The 20,817-nt window shown below is 36.6% G+C and overlaps 1 protein-coding gene across 1 annotated transcript in view; it reads left to right on the top strand.

Moving 5' to 3' along the window:
* Window positions 1–7,201, top strand: part of LOC148033055 (CASP-like protein 4D1) — a 70,205-nt gene extending 63,004 nt beyond the window's left edge. Inside the window, exon 3 of the mRNA XM_087684227.1 lies at window positions 7,049–7,201. Within this exon, the coding sequence (XP_087540353.1) occupies window positions 7,049–7,186 (138 nt within the window). The 3' untranslated portion in view covers window positions 7,187–7,201. The remainder of the gene's footprint in view (window positions 1–7,048) is intronic.
* The last annotated feature ends 13,616 nt before the right edge of the window (window positions 7,202–20,817 follow it).

Raw genomic sequence — 20,817 nt, 5'->3', positions numbered from 1 at the left:
AGAAACATATAAACCATTACCAACTTAACCAAGACCCATAAAAGATTGGTTTCAAGTCTTTAGATTAAATCACCTTGTTTGCAACAAGGAACAACATCCTTAAATGTGTGCACATACACATCCTTGCACATTTTGTACTAGTTACATATAAAAGCAAATATAACTTGAAATTGAAAGAAACATATAGACCATTACCAACTTAACTATGACCCATAAAATATTGGTTTCAAGCTTTTAGATTAAAGCATCTTATTTGCAAGGAATAACACACACCCACACACACATGTACACATACATCATTACACGTTTTAAAAAACCTTACTAAATAATGACACTAGCCAATGGAGATAAAATGTGATATGGTTAATAATTTGATATCCAAGTTTATCATGGAATTAATCGCAAAGTAGCTATTAAAGGTTGATAAAAATCTCTTAGTGGTTCTAGTGATTATGAATTTTTCTAAGTGTTACCTTTATTAGGTGCATTATGATAAGCATTGTGGTCTATGATGTAAATATCAAGATATGATTATTCGCACTCGTAAACCTCGTGTATGCATTTAGAATACTCACTAGTGTTTCACATTTGCTAACTAGAAACAATTTATAGATATCAAATCTTTATCATGATATAAAACATGACACAGTGCAAATAGTGAATTTCAAAACTTGAAAAAACCATCAATCATACAAAACAAATCGTGAATAAGATAGACATGCAATCTTGGAATAATTACTCCTAACAATTAAATGCACTTAACTAACTTAATCTATAGGCACAAATTACGAGTCCCATTTACAAAGTTGCCAATCTTTTCAAGACATGTTTGGATTCACAAGTCATGGAAACTCCAAAAACTAGTAGATTGTTTTACAAAATGCAATTAGAGATTGTGGGAGTCGGGTTACTCAAAAGGGGTGAGCTAAGATAGGACCAAGCTCTACAAGGGGTCTCTGTGCCCTTGCACGATCAATCCCACACTCTACCCTCAAAAAGGCATCGAGGTCTGCAAAGGATATACGTGCACCCTATCATCTACCAACATGCGATCACTTGCCTTTAACTCTATCAAATGCATGATCACTTCATCTAGAGCATCCCTTGGCTTTCTGCACAACCACAAGTTTTGGTCTAGGTGCAAAAACTCAACAAGACAGATGATGAGCCAACCAATTGCATACACATCAGACTCCTTGCTATAGGCAAACTGGCACATTGGGTCATGGATCTCAGGTCCTATATATGAGGTGCGTTCATGGCATGTTTTATATATCCCTATGTAACCTTTTTGTGTTTTTTTAAAACCCTTTTGTAACTTCTTACCATAATTTATAAATCACTTACTTTAAATTTATTTTTTAAAGAAAATAATTTAGCAAATCCTTATGTAATAAATACAAAACACTATTTTTATCACAGAATTGATCACAACTAGCTCTTAAGGGTTCATAAAAGAGTTTAGCTTTTTAGTGATGATGAATCTTTGCAAAATATATTCATGATATATGACATGCAAAAAAGTGTACTATACATAGTAGAAAATACTTATCTCACTTAACTAATAAGCTACAAAATGCTCACCATATTATTCAAAGCATGCTCCCAAAGTAGGAAAACTAGATTTACCACATGCATACTAATCTCCATCTAAAAAAAAAAAACCCCAAGAAAGTTCTTAGTACTCTCACAAACTTCATAAGCATGCCCACTATGAAAATCATGGCTTTACAATGTCCAATATTTATGACATTTTACCCCTTGAATCAGTTGTCTAAAGATAAAACACAAGCTCACATACAAAACATTCATTCAACACTATAATCAACTGTTGTGCCACTTCATAACCTAAATTGGAAAGAAAAAGTATACAAATAATTGCAAAGATGCATGTTGTATGATTCAAGTAAGAATGCCTTTAAACATACTAGGGTAGCCTAAACCAGGAACCCAATGATTGAGACTGTTAGACTCCCCCAACTATCTACCTAAATTTTCAAAGCAATTAGACAATGTGGTACTATTTTTTGAAATACGATACACATCCCCATATTGGTAGGGCAAAGGGGCAAGGAAAGTGCCAAGCTAGCATTGTTTATATATGTAGATATGATAACCACAAACCAAATGAACATGCAAAGCTTAATCAAATTGGGATCCTTCCCCTCAATACCCCTATTAAGAAGTTCAAGTGTCTGAGTGGGCAATAGCCTAGGCTTACCCCCCCACACCATACAGAAAAAGGTATGCAACCAAGTGACAAATCAAAGAAGACTCAATTGAAACCCCAAACTTGCATTATCGCCCAAGTTTTAATACTAGACATCACCTTTGGGACAATGTCTAAGATGACAACTGGTCAATAATGAGAAACTGAATGGTTGTTGGCACCTCGATCCAGACACTAGGCAGAGCATAGCCCTTTAATACATGAGCTTTGCTGGTTAGAACTTAGAAGATCCTAACATATGCTATCATTTTTATTTCAATCATTCTAAATAGAGTGAACTAGTCGCTTTTAAGTAAGAACAACACATCAAGCAAACCTGAAACAACTTACCACATCAACAAAATTATACCTCAGAAATATACAGGTCCAATAAACTACATATGTTACAAAAGCTGCTCCCAAAACCACCTGCATGTGGAAAATGTAATCAGGAAACGCATAAAAATGATTATGCGCACCTTTAAGACACATTCAAGACTTCTTACTTGGTAAATAATTTGCATCAGGTAACCATGTACTCCAACTTCTTCTGATGTGTAGTAAGACCTCACAAAAGGGGGATTGACAGCACCCACTTCCTCGTCCACTTGTGGCTATCCACTCAACAATCTAGATTTCTTTCCTTCAAGTTTTTTTTTGATGGACAATCTAGTAGCAGCCTGACAGGTGGAGGGAAATAATTTAGCAATGCAAAGGCCACAACCCTACTATCCATGTTTACTATCCTATCAGGCATGGACTAATTCCATCAACCAGAAAACTAAGTGCACCTTGCTGAGAGGTAATGTTAACAGATATTGCATAAAGGGTGATGGAGAGCAATACCCCAAAATAGACAATAAGCAAAGTGAAAATCCATCTGTAGAAACCATTTAAAAAATAGTAAGCTTATTAGAAGTCAAATCATGATATAGATTCTGTGAATTTGAGAATGAATAGGATTATGTCATCAAAGGCCTGTATAGAACTGCAACATACTGTGTGTAGTACTCAAAAATAAAGGGTCCCTAGAGAACAACGCCATATATCAGGATAGACAAATAGTAAAGAAGTGCATTATGCTACATCCCTGAGCCCGAGCAGCCAACCATAGTGAATTTTTGGATAAGCCATGGCAAAAGACGAAGGGCAAAAGGAGAATAAGCCATGGCAAAAGATGAAGGGCCTCGAGTCATTCACAAGGTAGCAGCACTTCATGACAAACCCATGTTCATGTGTGACTAAATCTTGGTGTTTGGGGAGGCACGATCAAGTAAGGGGCATGTGCAGTCGAGGCTCAAGGTTTTATGGCTCCATGGATGATCAAGCTAAAGCTATGCTTCGTGGATGGCTCTAGCTCCATGAATGTTCACGCTCACAGGTTTGTTGATGCTAGAACAAGGAGGCCACGGGCTAGGGCTGCATAACTGAACCTATGGATCCATGAATGTTTAAACGATGGGATTTTTTGATGTGGAAAATACAAGTCGAGTGGATTTTGGAACCTCCTTCCCTGTTCATGCATATACTCAAACTCCAAAAACCAAGAGGGAATGCATGCTATTCAATGTGCGCTTTATGGTGATCCAATGTCACGATCGTAGAGCAGATATGCTACCGTAAGTGACCCACGATCCAATGTTGCAATCGTATAGTAGATATGGTGATGTAAGTCTTGAAAATGTCAAACGTGGGGGACACGTAAGTAGCCATTATTACTACGTTAAGGCTATTCATTGAGTTATTGAGTCTAGAGACACACACACACATAGAGAGAGAGAGAGAGAGAGAGAGAGAGAGAGAGAGAGAGAGAGAGAGTGTGTGTGTGTGTGTGTGTGTGTGTGTGTCTAGACATAGGCATGCAATCATGCATTAGTTAGCATCAGTAGTACCGACAATATGTAAGAAATCCTCCATCATCTTGATCTAAAATTGAGTGTTTGTTTCTACATTAGTTCCTTATTCATCAAAGTCTATTGGTTTGAGGAATTTATTTCCTAGAGTTTAATGGCACTATTGGTTGTAGATTGTGCTTGGATTCCATATTTAAGTCAAATCAATGAAATAATCAAAATCAATGGGTAATTTATAAAAACTTGCTTGAGTAAATGAACTTAAGAGGACCTTTGCTAGTTGATTAGTGACTCATCAAGAGGAAACTTTGAATCTACTTGTAATATATGTGGCTTCTTCATTTTCCCTACCCATGGATCTAATCTAATGTTTTAAGTTGGCCAGCACAAAGTTTTATTAATAGAAAAATCTACCATATTCTTTACCATTAGAATTTGATCATTTGATACCCCTATGTATTGGGCTCATGAGGGTTCCACTTCCATTCTAAGCAAGAGTAAAAGATTACCTGCTAGAGCCCAACTAGCTTTTCACTTACAATAAGAGAGGATATCATACTCATGGAGTCCTCAAGTACCACCAAACTCTTACCAATGCCCCATGTAGCTTATTTATTCATCATGTTAATTGATGGCTCATCAAATGATGTTGGTGAGTCTATTGTTGAGTTTGTTCAATCAGTTTATTCAGCTCAAAGTGCATGGCACAAGTGTTGGAGAGACCTCCCATGTTTGATGTTGATGCTAGCACTCAAAGCGAACAATTTCCTCCTAGTGAGGGAGCCTGATGGCTAGCTGACTTTGGGGGAAGTCAAGTGCATCCCTCAAAGTCCTCTTGTATGAATACAATATCTTTTAGCAAAATACCTAAGGTTAGCCTTAATCTATCTCTCTTGAAAGGGACTTAGGCCTTGGGTCCATCATAACTAGTTGTACTTGATGTACTCTTCCTCTTTGAACTTTCCATTGCTTTTGAGTTCTTACCTATTACCACCTAATTCCTAATCCATAAACTAGGATCCATTCTAGGGTTTAAAGGTTCCCTTTTGCAAATGAACATTGGGAAAGTTCTCCCTTTTCACGATTTCAACTTTCCTTGTACATTTAACCAAACCTTGCTTGGGCTCCATGAACAATATAATATCTCGTCTAAATAGTATTTAATCTCTAAGTGAAAAGAAAATTCCTAGCATAATTTCCAATTTAAGGCTCAAGATTTCTTGATTATTCTTGGAAGGGATTTAAATATGGAATAAATGTGAAAATGCTTGTATCACATCTCTTTTACACTAGTCTTCCTTATGTGACCTCTTGAGTTTCAATTCCAATGCTTAATTTCATAATCTGGCAATAACAAGTTTCTAACTAGAGCATTAATAGGTTATCCCTTTATTTCTACATGTAAGTTCCATTATTGTTATTGAGACCTTCAGACATATCTATAGGTCCTACTTGATGATTGTGTCCATATATGATTGTAATCCAAGGTCATCTTTAGGTTTGATGTGGTTGCCCATTAGAAACATTCATGCAAGCATTCATGGAGTGTCCTATTAGCATCATTGGCTACTATAGTTGGAAGGTTTCTTTCCAACAAGTATCTCACTATAGGGTTCATCCACAAGTTTTTTCCTATCTATTAACATTGCTATGCAACCTTCAATGCCTACAATAAGGCTCTCTCATAAAGAAGAATGCGGGTAGTTGAAGTCACTTGATCAAATCGGATCTCTATGTTATAGTAGTAATGTGGGACTGTTGTTATTATGGTTCTTGAGTGTGAGTAAATGTGTGTCTGTTTAGGGCAAGGAGGTATTTATTGACAATACAAGTGCAGTAATGTGGTTTGCTTATGAAGCTAGAGGTATGTACATACTCGATAATATCCTTACATGCATAGGAGAGCCTTGGAAACCTAGCAACCTCCACAATGATGATGCCAACTAGCACTATTAGCTATAGCTCATCTCATGATTTTGCAACAAGATGGTCACTAAAAACCTTTTAAACTTAGATCATTTTTGGACAAATTTAGTTTCAAAGAAGCATAAATACATATTGCACCAAAGGGGGGAGCATGTATATCCCATTGGGATTCCTTTGACTTGATGTTTAATAGTTTTTTCAACTCAAATAAAGCAATTATTAAGTATTTGCTTATTGAGTTTTATGAAAGTTTCCATACCTATTGGTAAATCATTGTTTCTCTTAACTAGCATCATTGATTTCTAGATTTTTTGAATACCCAAGTTTCTTAACAAATTTAACTAGTGCATAAATTGATTCAATAAGACTATCTTTACCTTCATGTGAGATAACTTCATAACATGAGGTAATATCAAACGTATGTAGAGGCTGAATAGACTCAAGCAAGTTAATTAGAATATCATATTGATTTTGGATGATCCAATATGAAATTGTTTGATACTTGGAAAAAGTAAGCACTTTTTTGTAATTCCTTAGTGAATTCCTAAATGGCTATCTCCAAAGGTTGAAAGGCTTTTGCTAAGAAACATGTGATTAAGGAAAAATTATAGTTTTGTGAGCATTGGCAATCCACCTAAGAAAGACGTAACTAAGGAAAAAAATGGTTGTGAGCATTGGTAATCCACCTGAATGATTTCTTATGAATCTTATATAACTTGATAAAGGAGATAAATGTGTTTGAGACCATAAGTAACCCTAATTCCTTATTTAACAACTGGAATCCAATAAGCAAAGATATATATCAATGTTACTAAATTTAGGTCCATCAATCCTTTTAAGGGTTATTAACATGATCAGTCTTTTACACATAAAAATTGGTGCTTGGGTAGCTTTATCTAGAATTTAGATAAAAATATGCCCAGTTACAAATTGCAGTTCATTAGGAAGTTGGTTATTTAGGAACCAAGGTCTCTAATTTTGTTTGTGTCTTGGGAATCTTCTATTAAATGCAACTTCTATGTTCATGGTGGAATATCTAAATGTTTGACATTTGACACAGGGTCTACCATTGAGCCTAGAGTTCTTTAATTCAATTGAAGGGATTCAAGGGGATATGCATATGATTTATAGCTTTTCCAAAGTTTTCTTTCCAAAAGGGATGGTGGAATATGCGTGCATTCTGAGTGATCACATGTGAGCCAAATTCATTAACTTCCTTGCAAAAGGGTTGGAATCTTTTAGAAGTTTTACAAATATGTTGCTCCTAGATGTTGAACAGTTCTTTCAAAACCTCCAGAGGTTTGTATATAAATTTATTGATATTATTAGTGTATTTCAATCCAAATGCAATCCATTAATTAAGTATATTGTGTCACAAACCAACATTCATAGTAATCTCACAAAAAACTTCATTTGGCTTAATATAATCAAAACCTTTATTAGAAAACCTAATATGAATAAACATTTTAATTTCTTGGTTTAAGCAATGAAACTTGAAGCATTTATCGGTTCTTTTGCTAAGAAATCTTACTAGTTTAAAATTCTTAGAATAATCCAATGCATTATAAAAATTTTGCATGTCCATGGTCCCCTATATTGCCTTAGTTTCTTGTTGAATTATGAACTTCTACTTAACAATACTGAGGAAAATATTATTTTATTATCATATCCTCCTATTGTGGTATTAATATTAATTCAATGGTGTTGGTAGTGGATCTTGGGAAGGTGTGATGCGGTTGATGGTGCATAGTATAAGTTCTTTACGACTTCTAGCATAAAACAATGGAAGAAATAATATATGATAAGAGCTTAGCATACTTCAACTCAGGTGGTGGATACCCATCTAATAAAATCAAATGCTTGGCTTATCTGAATGAAAAAATGGAAAAACTTGGCAAGATTTTAGAATACATACCAAAGTAAATGGTCCACCCATATGATAGGTGATGAGCATGGAGTGTTTGATGATCCACATTGGCATTTAATAAAAGGTCTAAATGTATTTCAATGGTTTTTTGAGAATTTCTTAGGCTTAGTTGTCTTGTCAAAGTTCAATGCATCTTTTATGTATGCAATGGGGTGTTGACTAGCAAATTTATTATGATCAAGTTGAGATAGCTATAGCTCAAATACGAAATCTAATTATGACAATTGACTAGGTTGCATGGCTAAGGATCTACATTGATCAATAGCGTCTTATGATATGCTACAAATTAAGTCCAAGGATTGGCTTGCAAAAGGAATACATTGATTGATTACTTAAAAATCCCACAACTTGTGCTCAAGCTGATAGAATCTAATTCTAATTTTCTAGGAGGAAGGAGGGGTGGTACCACTTGAGCCAAGGCAAGGGAATAATTCTATTTGTATCTTTTTGCCTTTCTAGTGAGAGATGAAATGTTTCTTCTTCTAGGTCAAGAAGATCAAGGACTATGAGAGAGAAGTTTTGAGACTCAATAACATTAAAAGGTAGTGGGATTAATGGAAGACCATTAACCTAATACAACTTATTAACTATGCCAAGGACTGAGGAGACATAAAATTCTAAGTAGTCACAAGCATCTTCATAGTTTATGTTTGGAAATGAAACTAATAATTTTGTAAGTTGATCAACAATTGTGTTGGGTTCCTTGCAAGCTTTTACTAATAGAGCAATCCACTCATTTACTAAGGCTATTTTGAGGGTAGACAAGGAATGTTTAGGCAAGGCTCTTGTTTCAAAATCCATTAGGTTCTGGTGGAAGTCTAGGTCCTTGAAACATGTTGGCATTGATTGAATTGTAATGGGGGGAAGTTCAAGTTCAATTTCCAATCAATTTTACCCCATTGCAAGCATGCTTAACCCTTTTGTATGTCTGCTGAATATTACATTGATATCCAATTATAGTTGAGCCCATTTTTTCCTTTAAAAACTAAATTAGACCAAACAAACCACACAATCTAAAATACAACATCCAACCAGCCAAGTTATACGTCCTGATATATAGTTAATACTTATTGCTTTCTCTATAGTACCATAGAGTTCAATGTTATGTGTATTAAACTCCAAATAACAATGTTACATTCTTGATTTTAGTTTAAAACACCTCATGAGCATATACCCAATTTTTAAACATTTTAAAATAGTTATTCCCTCCATTGTTGAAGGTACAACTACTTGCTTAACAGCCTTCCAACTAAGGAGGAAACTCCAGCAAGCAAACTTCCACCCATGAAATTAATTCAAATCTCTTTGATAAATCATATTATTACAAGGTGTGCCTAGATCCAATGCAAACCTACCATAGATTGAAACCCTAAACCTATCTCACGGTTATTTGTTTCTTGTATTTTCATAAGTCTTTACTACCAATCTACCGATCTCCCAGTAACTCTCAAGCCTTCACTAAAAGGAGAATGAAAGTGAACAATAACTCGAGAGCTTATTTGATTTTCCAATTAAAAAACCTTGCATACTAGGGGGACTTAGGACCCTAAAATCATTAAATTTGCAAAATACCTCCAAAATACTAACTTGAGAAAAAATATACTTTCTTAGAGACTAAACATCCATAATAGGAACTAGAGGGCTTGAAGATTTAGAGTAACAAGCTCTAAAGAAACCCTTGACTAGTAAGACCCTTAGATTTCTTAGACCTAATCCCTCTCAAGGGGAAGAGACTAACATCATTGCAAGGTAATAAAACACTTGGATAGGTGAAGATATGGTTGCATAAAGTTTTTTCAAAAGGATAAGGGCTATATGTTGTTTGGAAAGGATTGTTGTTTTGTAATGTTCTATGGAGTTGGGCAATCAAAATATATTTTTTCGAGGATTTGATTAATGTTTGGTCACAGTACCATACTCTTGAATCATGCAAGGACTCTTTCTCGAAAAGCTAAAAGGCCAAAGTGAGTAAAGTACAAGTGCGGGTGTACAAAGAAGCATGATGGGTGTGAAAGTGGGGCTAGTGAAAAGAGGAGTAAAACCTTAGGAATCAAGAAAAATAGTCAAAATTTTATTTATTTCTTTTATCCCCACCATCATCAACATCAAGCACCACCATGAGGAGAGAACAAGGTCAACAACCATCAATAAAAAGAGAGGATGAGGTGATCAAACTGAAGCAAGCATAATAAATTGGGAAAGAGGGAGCATTAGAGATTGAAGAGGAGGTTGAAAAGAATGGGAAGAAAGGGCTAGAAAACAACCTTGAGAAGGTGATATAAATGGCTTTCATAAGTCATTAAGGTTTTGATCATTCCATCCCCATCCCATGCATTCACACACACACACAATAGAAGGCTATATGAATGGCTTTCATAAGCCATTAAGGTTTTGACTTTACAAAAGAAAAAGGAAGAAGAGAGGGGTGTGTGTGTGTTTTTATATGTTTATGAGAGAGAGAAAGAGAGAGAGAGAGAAAGCTTTTAATTCATGTTTTTTAATTTTGAGAGAGGGAGTGTATGGGTTGATTATCGTATAGAGAGAGGGGGTATTTGTTATGAATCATGATGAAGCAAGATGATATTATGGCACCCATGTAGTGGGTTGTGGATAAATACACGCATGGATCCCAACTCCCCATATGTGAGCCAGTCATGCTAGTTATGGGCCCATGTTGGCTTTGAGATGGAGAGAGGTAATGCCATATCTTATCAAAACATTTTAGAGCTTCATCACCCATGACCATTTTGTGCATTTCTTGCAACAATCAATGCAGTCCAAGAGAATCCATCATGAACAATATATTTGTCAAGAACTTGTTGTGCTTTTGCAAGAGCACCGCATTTAGCATACATAGTTATTAAAGTGCTTGCAACATAGGGGCTTCTTTCAAGAAACCCTCGTTTGCAAATGTCCTCATGTAGCTTGTGCCCATGAATAGATCCTTTTTCTTTGCACAAGCCTTCATCAGTCCCACAACATGAGCAGTCTCCTTTGGAAAGACATCTCCTTTTCCTCTTGAGGTTCCTCTTCGCTCAATTTAAGTGTAGACATTGATTCAAATTTTTTGACCTCTTCAAAAACCTAGGTTGGATTGTACCAACAATCCAACCACAAGGAATCTACTATCACTTTGTGCTTGAAAACTAGAGACCTTGCATTGGCCGGTGGTTAAAGAGGGGCAAAAGAAAAAGCCATGTCCCTATGAGAGCTCACAAGATTTCATGTTTTGTGGATGTGGAATACGTCATGACTCATAATAAAATATATTGCGGCAAACTAACCTTGCTGTTGTGATTGTCCCACTGTTGCAAGGGATCTTTGAACTCGATGTTGTTAACTTTGGGATGGTGTTGTTGGAGCTTATCATTGGGTTACAGTTGATCGATGAATCTTTGTCAAGATTCTTCCAAAGATTGGAGGTGCAGAGGAGCACCTAATTTTCATGTTCCACACTATCTTGGTTTTTCATGATCAATAGCCTTAGGGCCACCATTGCAACTTGCAAGAATGGGTAGCTCACTTCTCGATGTGTGTGTGTGTGTGTGTGTGTGTGTGTGTGTGTGTGTGTGTGTGTGTGTGTGTGTGTGTGTGTGTGTGTGTGTGTGTGTGTGTGCGTGCAAAGTTCAATAAACACACTTTTCTAGATTTATCTTTCTCTTCCTCTATCTTCCCTTGCATTTCCCATGCTACCTGAACATTAATTTATCCATGTGTGTGTGTGTGTGTGTGTGTGTGTGTGTGTGTGTGTGTGTGTGTGTGTGTGTGTGTGTGTGTGTGTGTGTGTGTGTGTGTGTGTGTGTGTGTGTGTGTGTGTGTGTGTGTGTGTGTGTGTGTGTGTGTGTGTGTGTGTGTGTGTGTGTGTGTGTGTGTGTGTGTGTGTGTGTGTGTGTGTGCGCGCGTGTGCGTGCATGCACGCGCACACATGCACACACTAAAAAGTTCAATAAACACACTTTTCTAGATTTATCTTTCTCTTCCTCTATCTTCCCTTGCATTTCCCATGCTACCTGAACATTAATTTAGACAACGTGTTTATATTTTTTCATTCAAAGACTTATCTCTCATATCTATCTATCTATTTATCTATCTCCCCTTGCATTTCCTGCTTTCGAGCACTAATTTAGACGATGTGTGTTTATATTCATTGACTCATAGACCTAGACACGTATAAGTGTGTAAACCTACACAAGAGCATTTAAATTTTAGAGAGAGACCTTCATCTTGGATGTGCCCAGAGTATTTCAAAGCTTTATCATGATTTCCATGTCCAGATATCGAGCAATTAGGACAATCCAAGAGACTACATGTGGTGTTGTTAGCTTTTTTTGAAAACTTCTTGCACTTTTACAAGCGTAGCACACTTAGCATACATGCTCCCTAATGCAGTGCCTAGCACAAAATCACCATTTTTCTATTATCCCCAACCTATGAACCTTAGATTGTAACACACTTATCTCATGTCCACATCAAACCTCATCAACTCACACTTAAATAAAAGTACGGTGGCAACACTATGTGGGAATATTCATTATCTCAGGAGAAATGCATAAAAAATTGTGCTGGCATAATCCAAAAATAGCAATCTAGCTCATAAAATACTTACTTTGTCTCTTGTTAAGCTTTGAACTCACCCACATTCTCTTGCCTATCATCGTTTCGATTTGTATAGTCAAAATCTACATAAATATTCTCTTGCCTATCATCATTTCCATTTGTATAATCAAAATCTACATAAACATTACTCTTTGGAAAATAAGGTGCAATGTTGCTTTGGAGTAACTACATAACATTTCAAAGGCCATTTTTGTTATTTTTGTCATTCCTTATATCCAACAAGAGGCACTTGAGAGAGTACACCACGTTTCAAGATGATCAGCAAATGGCATCAACATGATCATTTCTTTTGCCATGTATAAGTATTACTCACTTGGAATGAGCTCCTACAATCCAAGGCCAATAGGAAGCATATGTAGAAGATATTTCTGCCTTTGATCACAAAGAAGCCATGGAGTTACTATCATTAGGAGAACATTATGGGTTCACACACCTATGAATCAATAGTCATGCAAGGTTTTTCACATAAATATTAGACTTGTAAATACTTTTACTCAGCTCTATGCACCCAGGTCGGTGCTTCACACCTAAAATACAACTTCTAGCCCTTGGCCCGCATTGCTAGCTCTAAAAGTTTTAAACATCTCTTGCTAGACTTATCACCTACAAGCCTTTTTCTTTTGTGTCAAATTTCTCCTTCCCTCATCCACAAGTGACTTATAATCAAAAAGTAATACCACCACGTATACAAATGTCATTGAAAAAGGTAATACCGGAGTACCTCTATCTTGTTGAGCTGCTTGGAAAACTAGTTACATCTATTTTGGTCCTTAGACCATGTAGTGACTTGTGAGTTTCACTTGCACCATGTACTACAAATGCTTGTGTTCACACAACTATCACCCTAGCATAGAGCATGAATTTCGATCCTACTAATGTGCTACTCAACTTAACTTGATATATGTGCATAAGAAGGTTGTTCCCTAGTACTCCACAAAAGTTTGTCTCAATCCAAATGGCCAATGTGGAAAAAATGATGGAAATCCTTCCTAAAAATCAAGTCCTCATGCGCTTGCTTGTGAACCACATGCCTATACATATTGAAGGATGCCCCATGCAACTGCTAGTCATGACGAGTCATACTAAAGATGTTGCCCAAGAAGAATGCTAGAGCACTTAGGCTTATCCCTAGTTGTGCACTTGCCACAGAAATTTAGGATCAATCCCAAGTCAACGAAATCAAATAAAAATGCAACTCTCAATGCCTATTTTAGAAATAAATCGTATATGCATCAAGTTGATAGTGCCTGTAGGGATTGTCAAATCATGAGCAATGTAGAGTAGCAATGTACCACCAAAACAATTCAATCGAATCCAACTCACTGCAACAACATCTCTATTCTCTCCATCATTCTCTACTGTAACCTAGTCTACATCCAAAATTAGAGCATCACCCCCTCTTGTATAAAACCCTACTCGAGAAGGAGTTTCACATAGCTAACCACTTGAGGGTCCCAACCTTTTGATCGACATTGTTACTTATCATTGTATGTTAATAGCTCAAACATTTGATTTGAATTTTGGATCCTCTTGTTAAGTTAGGTGGGACCTCCTGACAGATGCTCCATATCAATTTTACTTCAACTATCTCAAATCTAAGCATCAAAGAGAGACTATCACATTTATTTAGGACAAAAATAGATGCACCTTTATTGATGACTACTGACTAGGATATGCTACTGTTTTCCACAAGAATCTCTCAATGCTAGCCGAAGTTGATCCAGCCCAAGAGTGTTGTTGATTGGTCCTAGTGTGTTGTTGAAATCTTGGATGTGGACATGGAGACAGTCCTTGGCACCTTGTTGAAATTAGATTGCTCTTGGATAAATCATTCATTGAAGGGGAGGCATTATTTTTGCTCAAGTCTATGAAGAGGGGAAGTCCCTTAACATTTATGGGTTTTAGGTAGAGCTCTCTCTTACTTTGCAACTTTCAAGCTGCATGCTTCGAAGATTTGACTAGCTCAAGTTATTGAACCATGAGTATCTCAAACCTTTTGGTTCTAAGAATTGTGTATATGTATATATGAATACAAGAGTAGATGTAATGCTGACTAATGTGTGTGTGTGGACTTTGGAGGGGTGTGTGTGAGTCATGTGTATGAGTATGTAAAGAAGGAGCAAGGATAAGTAGTACGTAACATGTGTCTATGTATGTACTATGTGTATGAGTACATATGTACATGTGGCGAATGTTTCTATATATATCCTATAACTTATAAATATTGTGGAAAATTTAATATATTTCTTTCAATATTTATTTTGCATGAATGGAAAAAGAACCTTCAAAATCTCAGTACACCTTAAAATTTTTGGTGAATAAAAATTTTTGGAGTTGTAACTCAACCTACTCGAGTTTCAAAAAAAAATCCTGAAAAAATAAAAGTATAGCTATTTTGCAACATATAGCCACTAAAATCATCTATATTATGATAGTGGTGGCAATAGACCTTAATATCCCACATGAAAGATCTATCTTGCCACTCAGCAATGCAATAACTCTTACTCCACTAGACCACTCTACCTTGGTGGTAATGCTACTCTAAATATGGATGCTCAAGATAAAGAATGAGTTTCCCCATCCAATAGTCTTGGCACCCTTTGCAAGTTTAAGCTAAATCCTAAAGGATTGCAAAGGCACCAAGTTTGATGTTAGCCCCTATGCATAATCATGGATTTAGTTTATTGAGATTTACTTTAGTTTTGAACTCTACCCCTTGTAATTCTGCTAAAAGGGATATAGTGTCATTCTTTCCCTATATGAACAATCTTATAAGGACCATCCCATTTGGCTTCGAACTTGCTTGGGAAGAGCTCAAGATGGGCATCGTAATATAAAGCCAATTAACCCTTAGCAAATTTATACTTCTTAGCCTAAAGTCATGAAGTATTTTTATTCACTTCTTTCCTACTTCCCGATGTAACAAAGCTTGTAACCTAATCTCATCAAGATATGTAAGGGAAATGAACATTTATTGTAATGCTTCCTCTTCTCCCAATGAATGGTTCAGAGCAAACCTTATAATAGGTAGCTCAATCTCCAAAGGTAAAGCATACTCTTTCTCATATACTTATTTAAAAGGGGTGTAGCATGTAGCTCTTTTTAATGTCTTATTATAAGCCCAAATAGCCACATACAACTCCTTATCAGCCTTAGATAAAATCCCCACAAGCTACTTGTCACTACTCTCTATTTTCCCACCATTAGCTTGGGGGTTATAAGGCGTGGTCTTATTATGTTTAATCTTCAACGCTTCCGTCAAAGCCTCAATCACTTTATTTAAAAAATGTGTCCCACAATCATACACAAGCTCCTTAGGTGGGCCAAAATGACAAACAATTTGTTTCAAAATAAAATTCGCTATTTCTTTGGCATTATCCTTCATCGTAGCATGGTCTTCAGACCACTTCGTGAAATAGTATGTCACCACAATGATATAACACCTTTGTGTAGTTGAAGAATGTATAGGTCCAACAAAATAGATACCCCACTTCTCAAATGGTAGTATATCCACGATAGGAGTCAATGGGTGCTTCCTATTCTTCCTTTTGTTAGGTCTCTGATATGTATCGCATCTCTTAACATATGCAAATGCATATTGGAAAATGGACAACCACCGCTAATATCCGGCTCTCAAATCTTTTTGTGCAATCAAATCTTTAGCAAAGTGCCCTCCACACAAGAGTAGTCATGACACTCTTCCAAGATAAATGGAACCTCATCGAGCATAACACATCAACAATAAATATCATTGACCCCTTGTCAATATAGTATTCCTACAATCAAGGTAAATTTTAAGGCTTGCTGCCTAATTTTTCTCTTTTTAGCCTTCGACAAAGTGGCTCTAGCCTCTCTTGTGGATAGATAGTGTGTCATAGCAGCATACCAGGATGGAATGGAATTCATATCAATTTTGAATAGACCCTCAAGATTACTACCTTCATCCAAGACTTTCTTCATTCGGCTTCTTGAAATCCACAAGGCATTCAACGATTCCCTACAACTTTGGTGGCTTACTTCTAATTTCATAATCAAACTCCTGCGATCAGCCACTTTACCAAGTGGCTAGACAGCTACAACTTATTCAACAACAACCTTAGTCCCTCTGCCTTTGTATACTTTTCCATATAGGATATAATGCCTAAATTTCTTCTTGCAAAGACCATCCATAGGTACAGTTTCTCCATGAAAGTATAATAAATTTCAAATATCCCAATTTGTGAACTAGTAAATGCAATCGAACGGCACCACTTCTCCTCCCAAATCAGGGCTAAACAGTAGCTAGTACTATACATCGTAACAACTAAAAATATATAAATTATATCAACCCCTTTTTTAGGTGCTTTAAGTCTAGTGATTTTGCCAATTCTTGCTTCACATCCTTGAAGGATACTTGACACGGATCACTCCAAAAAATCATGCAATTAAAGGACAATACATTCATCAATGGCAATATTCTCTCATCCATTGCATTAATAAAGTGTCAATAATATCTGAGTGATGATAGAAAGCTATGTACTTCCTTAGGAGTACATGGTGGATTCATAGTGATGATGACCTTTATCTTTTCGAGATCGGTCACAATAATAGGGTTGAGCTAACCACATGGCCCAACGACAATCCATAGTGCACTCCAATTTCCTTGGATTAAGAGCAATGTAGCATTGCCTATACCACTCAAAACATTTTCTTAGAATGATCAACTATCTCTCCCTAGTGGTGGCTGCCTCCAGATCATCAATAAAGACTTTCAGCTCTTCTAGAAAAATATAATCTAAAGTTTTATCAGTCATATGTTGCCAAGTCCTTGGTACATTGCATAGGCCAAAAGCCATAACATGATATGCAAAGATACCAAATAAAAATGTGAATGTTGTTTTTAATTTATCTTCCTCTACGATAGCCATTTAATTATAACCAATGAAGAAATCCATAAATAAATAGATATCCCTACCCATTAACTAGTATAGAATCTGATGAATAAATGGTAGTAGATACTAATTTTCGATTGTATGTTTATTGAGCTTCCTAAAATCTATCCAAAGTCAAATTTGATTATTTTTCTTTTTCCTAATAACTACCGGTGAATACCACTTTGTGTGTTGTATAGGAAATATCATGCTAGCCTTACGCAATTTTTGTAGCTTCTCAAATAGTCTGTTCCTTAACTCAAAAGGCATATGCCTCACTTTTTGTCAAATGGGCCAACTAACTTCCTTTGGGAGAATGCTATGTACATCTAGATTAGGAGGAATACTCCTTAGCTCATCATAGCTCTAGGCAAAAATATCACAAAATTCTTGGATCAAGGACAGATATTCCTTCCTCTCTTTTGAACTAAGCATAGATTCTAATTTAATCGATCATGGCTCATCCAATGTACCGAGATCTAGCTCAATCACATCTTCGTCTCTCATTCTATCTTAAGCTTCTACCAGCTCATTCACCGTCAGCTAGTAGATATCTTCTATAGTGGACCCCTCTCTTGATTCATTGCTTAACAAAGTCTCACTACCAGAAGGATCCTCTAATGCATTTAACTCTATCGAAGATAAAGGTACTCTCTCACTTTGAGAAGATTTAGGATATGCATCCACTATTACACGCTACCAAAAATTAGGCAACCACTGGGTATATCAACTTGACAACCGGATTGCAAGATCCATGGCCTTCCTAATAATACTTGATAGATTGCCTAACTTACAAACCTAATAACCCTAAAGTCTAAAATGCATTCCACATTAGCAACAATTACATGGAGTTTCGCAATGCAACCTTCCGATTGCCTTAAACTGTCATCAACCATCCACAGAATTGTGGAAGGTACCCTTTTGGATTATGTTAACCCCATGAACCACATAAGGCACATGCACTTATCCTCCCTTATCCATCCCCTTTGACCCACCGTCTAGACCTACAGCCGGGTTGCTCATTCTCTCTACGTGGGTCAAGTAGTAAAGAAACCAAGTGCTATGCATCCAGGAGCTTGTAATTGATACCATTTAACAATGCTTGATGCAAATGTGTATATGATTAAGTGCTCAAACAATTGAAAAACAACCTCGTGCATTGTGCAAATCCGTTCTACTCATAATTGTTGTATGATGAGAGAAGACACCAAGCCTTACACTCGTGATGTCCTTCCCTTTATTTAACTTAACGTCATCTTATATGAATAATGCAGCAAATACATCAAATTTTATATCATATTTCAACACTCAAACTCCCCTCTCCCCCTACCGTTTAGAGTTTTGCTTGCGGTGATAGGTAAAAGGGTAATTTCATGTGTGTTTCACACAAAATAAGCAGTAAATACTCACAAAAACATATAAATGGAGATAACCTGAGACAAACCCCCATGCTTTATCCTCATTATACACTCATAGGCATATCCATAATTTTCCATAATTTTCCTCGTCCGTTTCCTATTTTTCCCCCTTTTAAAGAGCATTTTTCCTTATTTTTCCTTATTTTCTCTTATTTATGATCATTAAAAATGGAAGAAAATTAGCATTATTTCAGAACTGTGGCTCTTGATTCTTCAAATAGCAAACATGTAGATTTTATTGGTGTTTTGTTTCATGCTTTTTTCATTTTAAGCCCAAAAATCCTATTTTACTCAAAAAACCATGCTTTTCGGGTTTTTTTCATTTATTTCCCACACTTTAAGAGTATATTTTCTGAGTTTTTTATTATGAAAGACTAAAACCAACAGCAAACAACATGTCCATCAATTTTCAATCCATATGAACATTGCTAGCCTCATCAAATGCGAAAAAAGAGCCATTTTCTTTGTAAAATGTCATTACCGTGTATTTTTTATTATTTTGGGTTTTGAAACTTGTTGCGGGTCTACAAACCAGGCCCTATTTGATGCTCACTCTGCCTCCACATTGCCATCTTCAGTCCACCTTCGGTTTGGAAGCAATCTGGTACCACGCCGAATGAGCATTCACACAACCGAGCTTCATTCTTTTTCACACGCAAGAACTGCCCCTTGCAGGAGAGAGAGGGAGGAGAGAGAAAGACTTAAAAATGAGATTTTTAAATCCTCCATTAAAACGGGCAAGCTTGCAACCATCGTGTTCCTCTCCCTGCCCTGATTGAGAATCTCCTTCTCTCTCTCCAAACGGGTTTGAATCGGAGAGGCAACGAGCACAAATGAGACGCATTGACGCTTCCCTCTGTTTGACAATTTTTGCATTAGTTTCAAGGCTTTTATTAACCCAAAGGTTTAAAACATTAAAATAACCAGTTCATCTTTTTGTGTTCACACTGTCCCGCAAGTGGATTTTTCAATTTTGAAGGCCCAAACGAACTCTGATTTGTTCAAAGTTGAGAGAGAGAGAGACATGGAAACTCCATTGTCATGAACCTTCAAGTTCCATAGCTTTCTTCCATTATTCTTTTCTAACTAAGTAACACACACTACAAAGATAAAGTGACCTAGTGTAAGTGTAGACTAGACAAACTAACTCTAGTCAGGTCACTAATTGACTACTAACCCGACTTATTTAATGTAGTCATATGTAGATAGCTGCACACTCTAGCTATCATAGATGTCAATCATAGATAAAGACACACTGACGGTGAGCTTGATTTCTAACACTCCCCCTCAAGCTCAAAACAAAACTCAAATCATCTGCATCACTCCAAGTAGCTGTCTAAAGTGAATGAACTTATCTTTACCAAGTGATTTGGTAAAGATGTCTGCTACCTGGTCTTCAGTCTTCACATGCTCCAAGTCAATCTGATCTGCTAAAACCATTTCCCTGATGAAATGGTAGTGAACCTCAATGTGTTTCGAACTTGCATGATAAATAGGATTGCTTGCTAACATGACACTGCTCAAATTGTCACAATACAGCTTGACTTTGCTGTCCAAGTGTACTCCCAAGTCATTCAACAACTTCTGTAACCACTTAGCTTCACAGGCCGCTAAGGTTGCACCACGATACTCCACTTCCGTACTGGACAGTGCAACTATAAGCTATTTCTTACTCTGCCAACTGATCATGCTACTACCCAATCCAAATGCATAACCACTAGTTGACCTCTTGTCATACGTGCAACCAGCCCAGTCAGCATCAGTATACCCCCATCAAGTCAAGGGGTTTCCCATATGCATAAAACATCCCATGATCTATGGTACTCTTTACATATCTCAAAATTCTCCTGACTGCATCCAAGTGTGGCCGCACCACGATACTCTGCTTCTGTACTGGACAATGCAACTATAGGTTGTTTCTTACTCTGCCAACTAATCTCGCTACTACCCAATCCAA

The sequence above is a fragment of the Lygodium microphyllum genome, chromosome 8 (genome assembly GCF_053477565.2).
Source record: "Lygodium microphyllum isolate KBCC chromosome 8, Lygodium_microphyllum_v1.1.10, whole genome shotgun sequence".
NCBI classification, from domain to species: Eukaryota; Viridiplantae; Streptophyta; class Polypodiopsida; order Schizaeales; family Lygodiaceae; genus Lygodium; species Lygodium microphyllum.
This window is presented reverse-complemented; position numbering and strand designations above follow the sequence as displayed.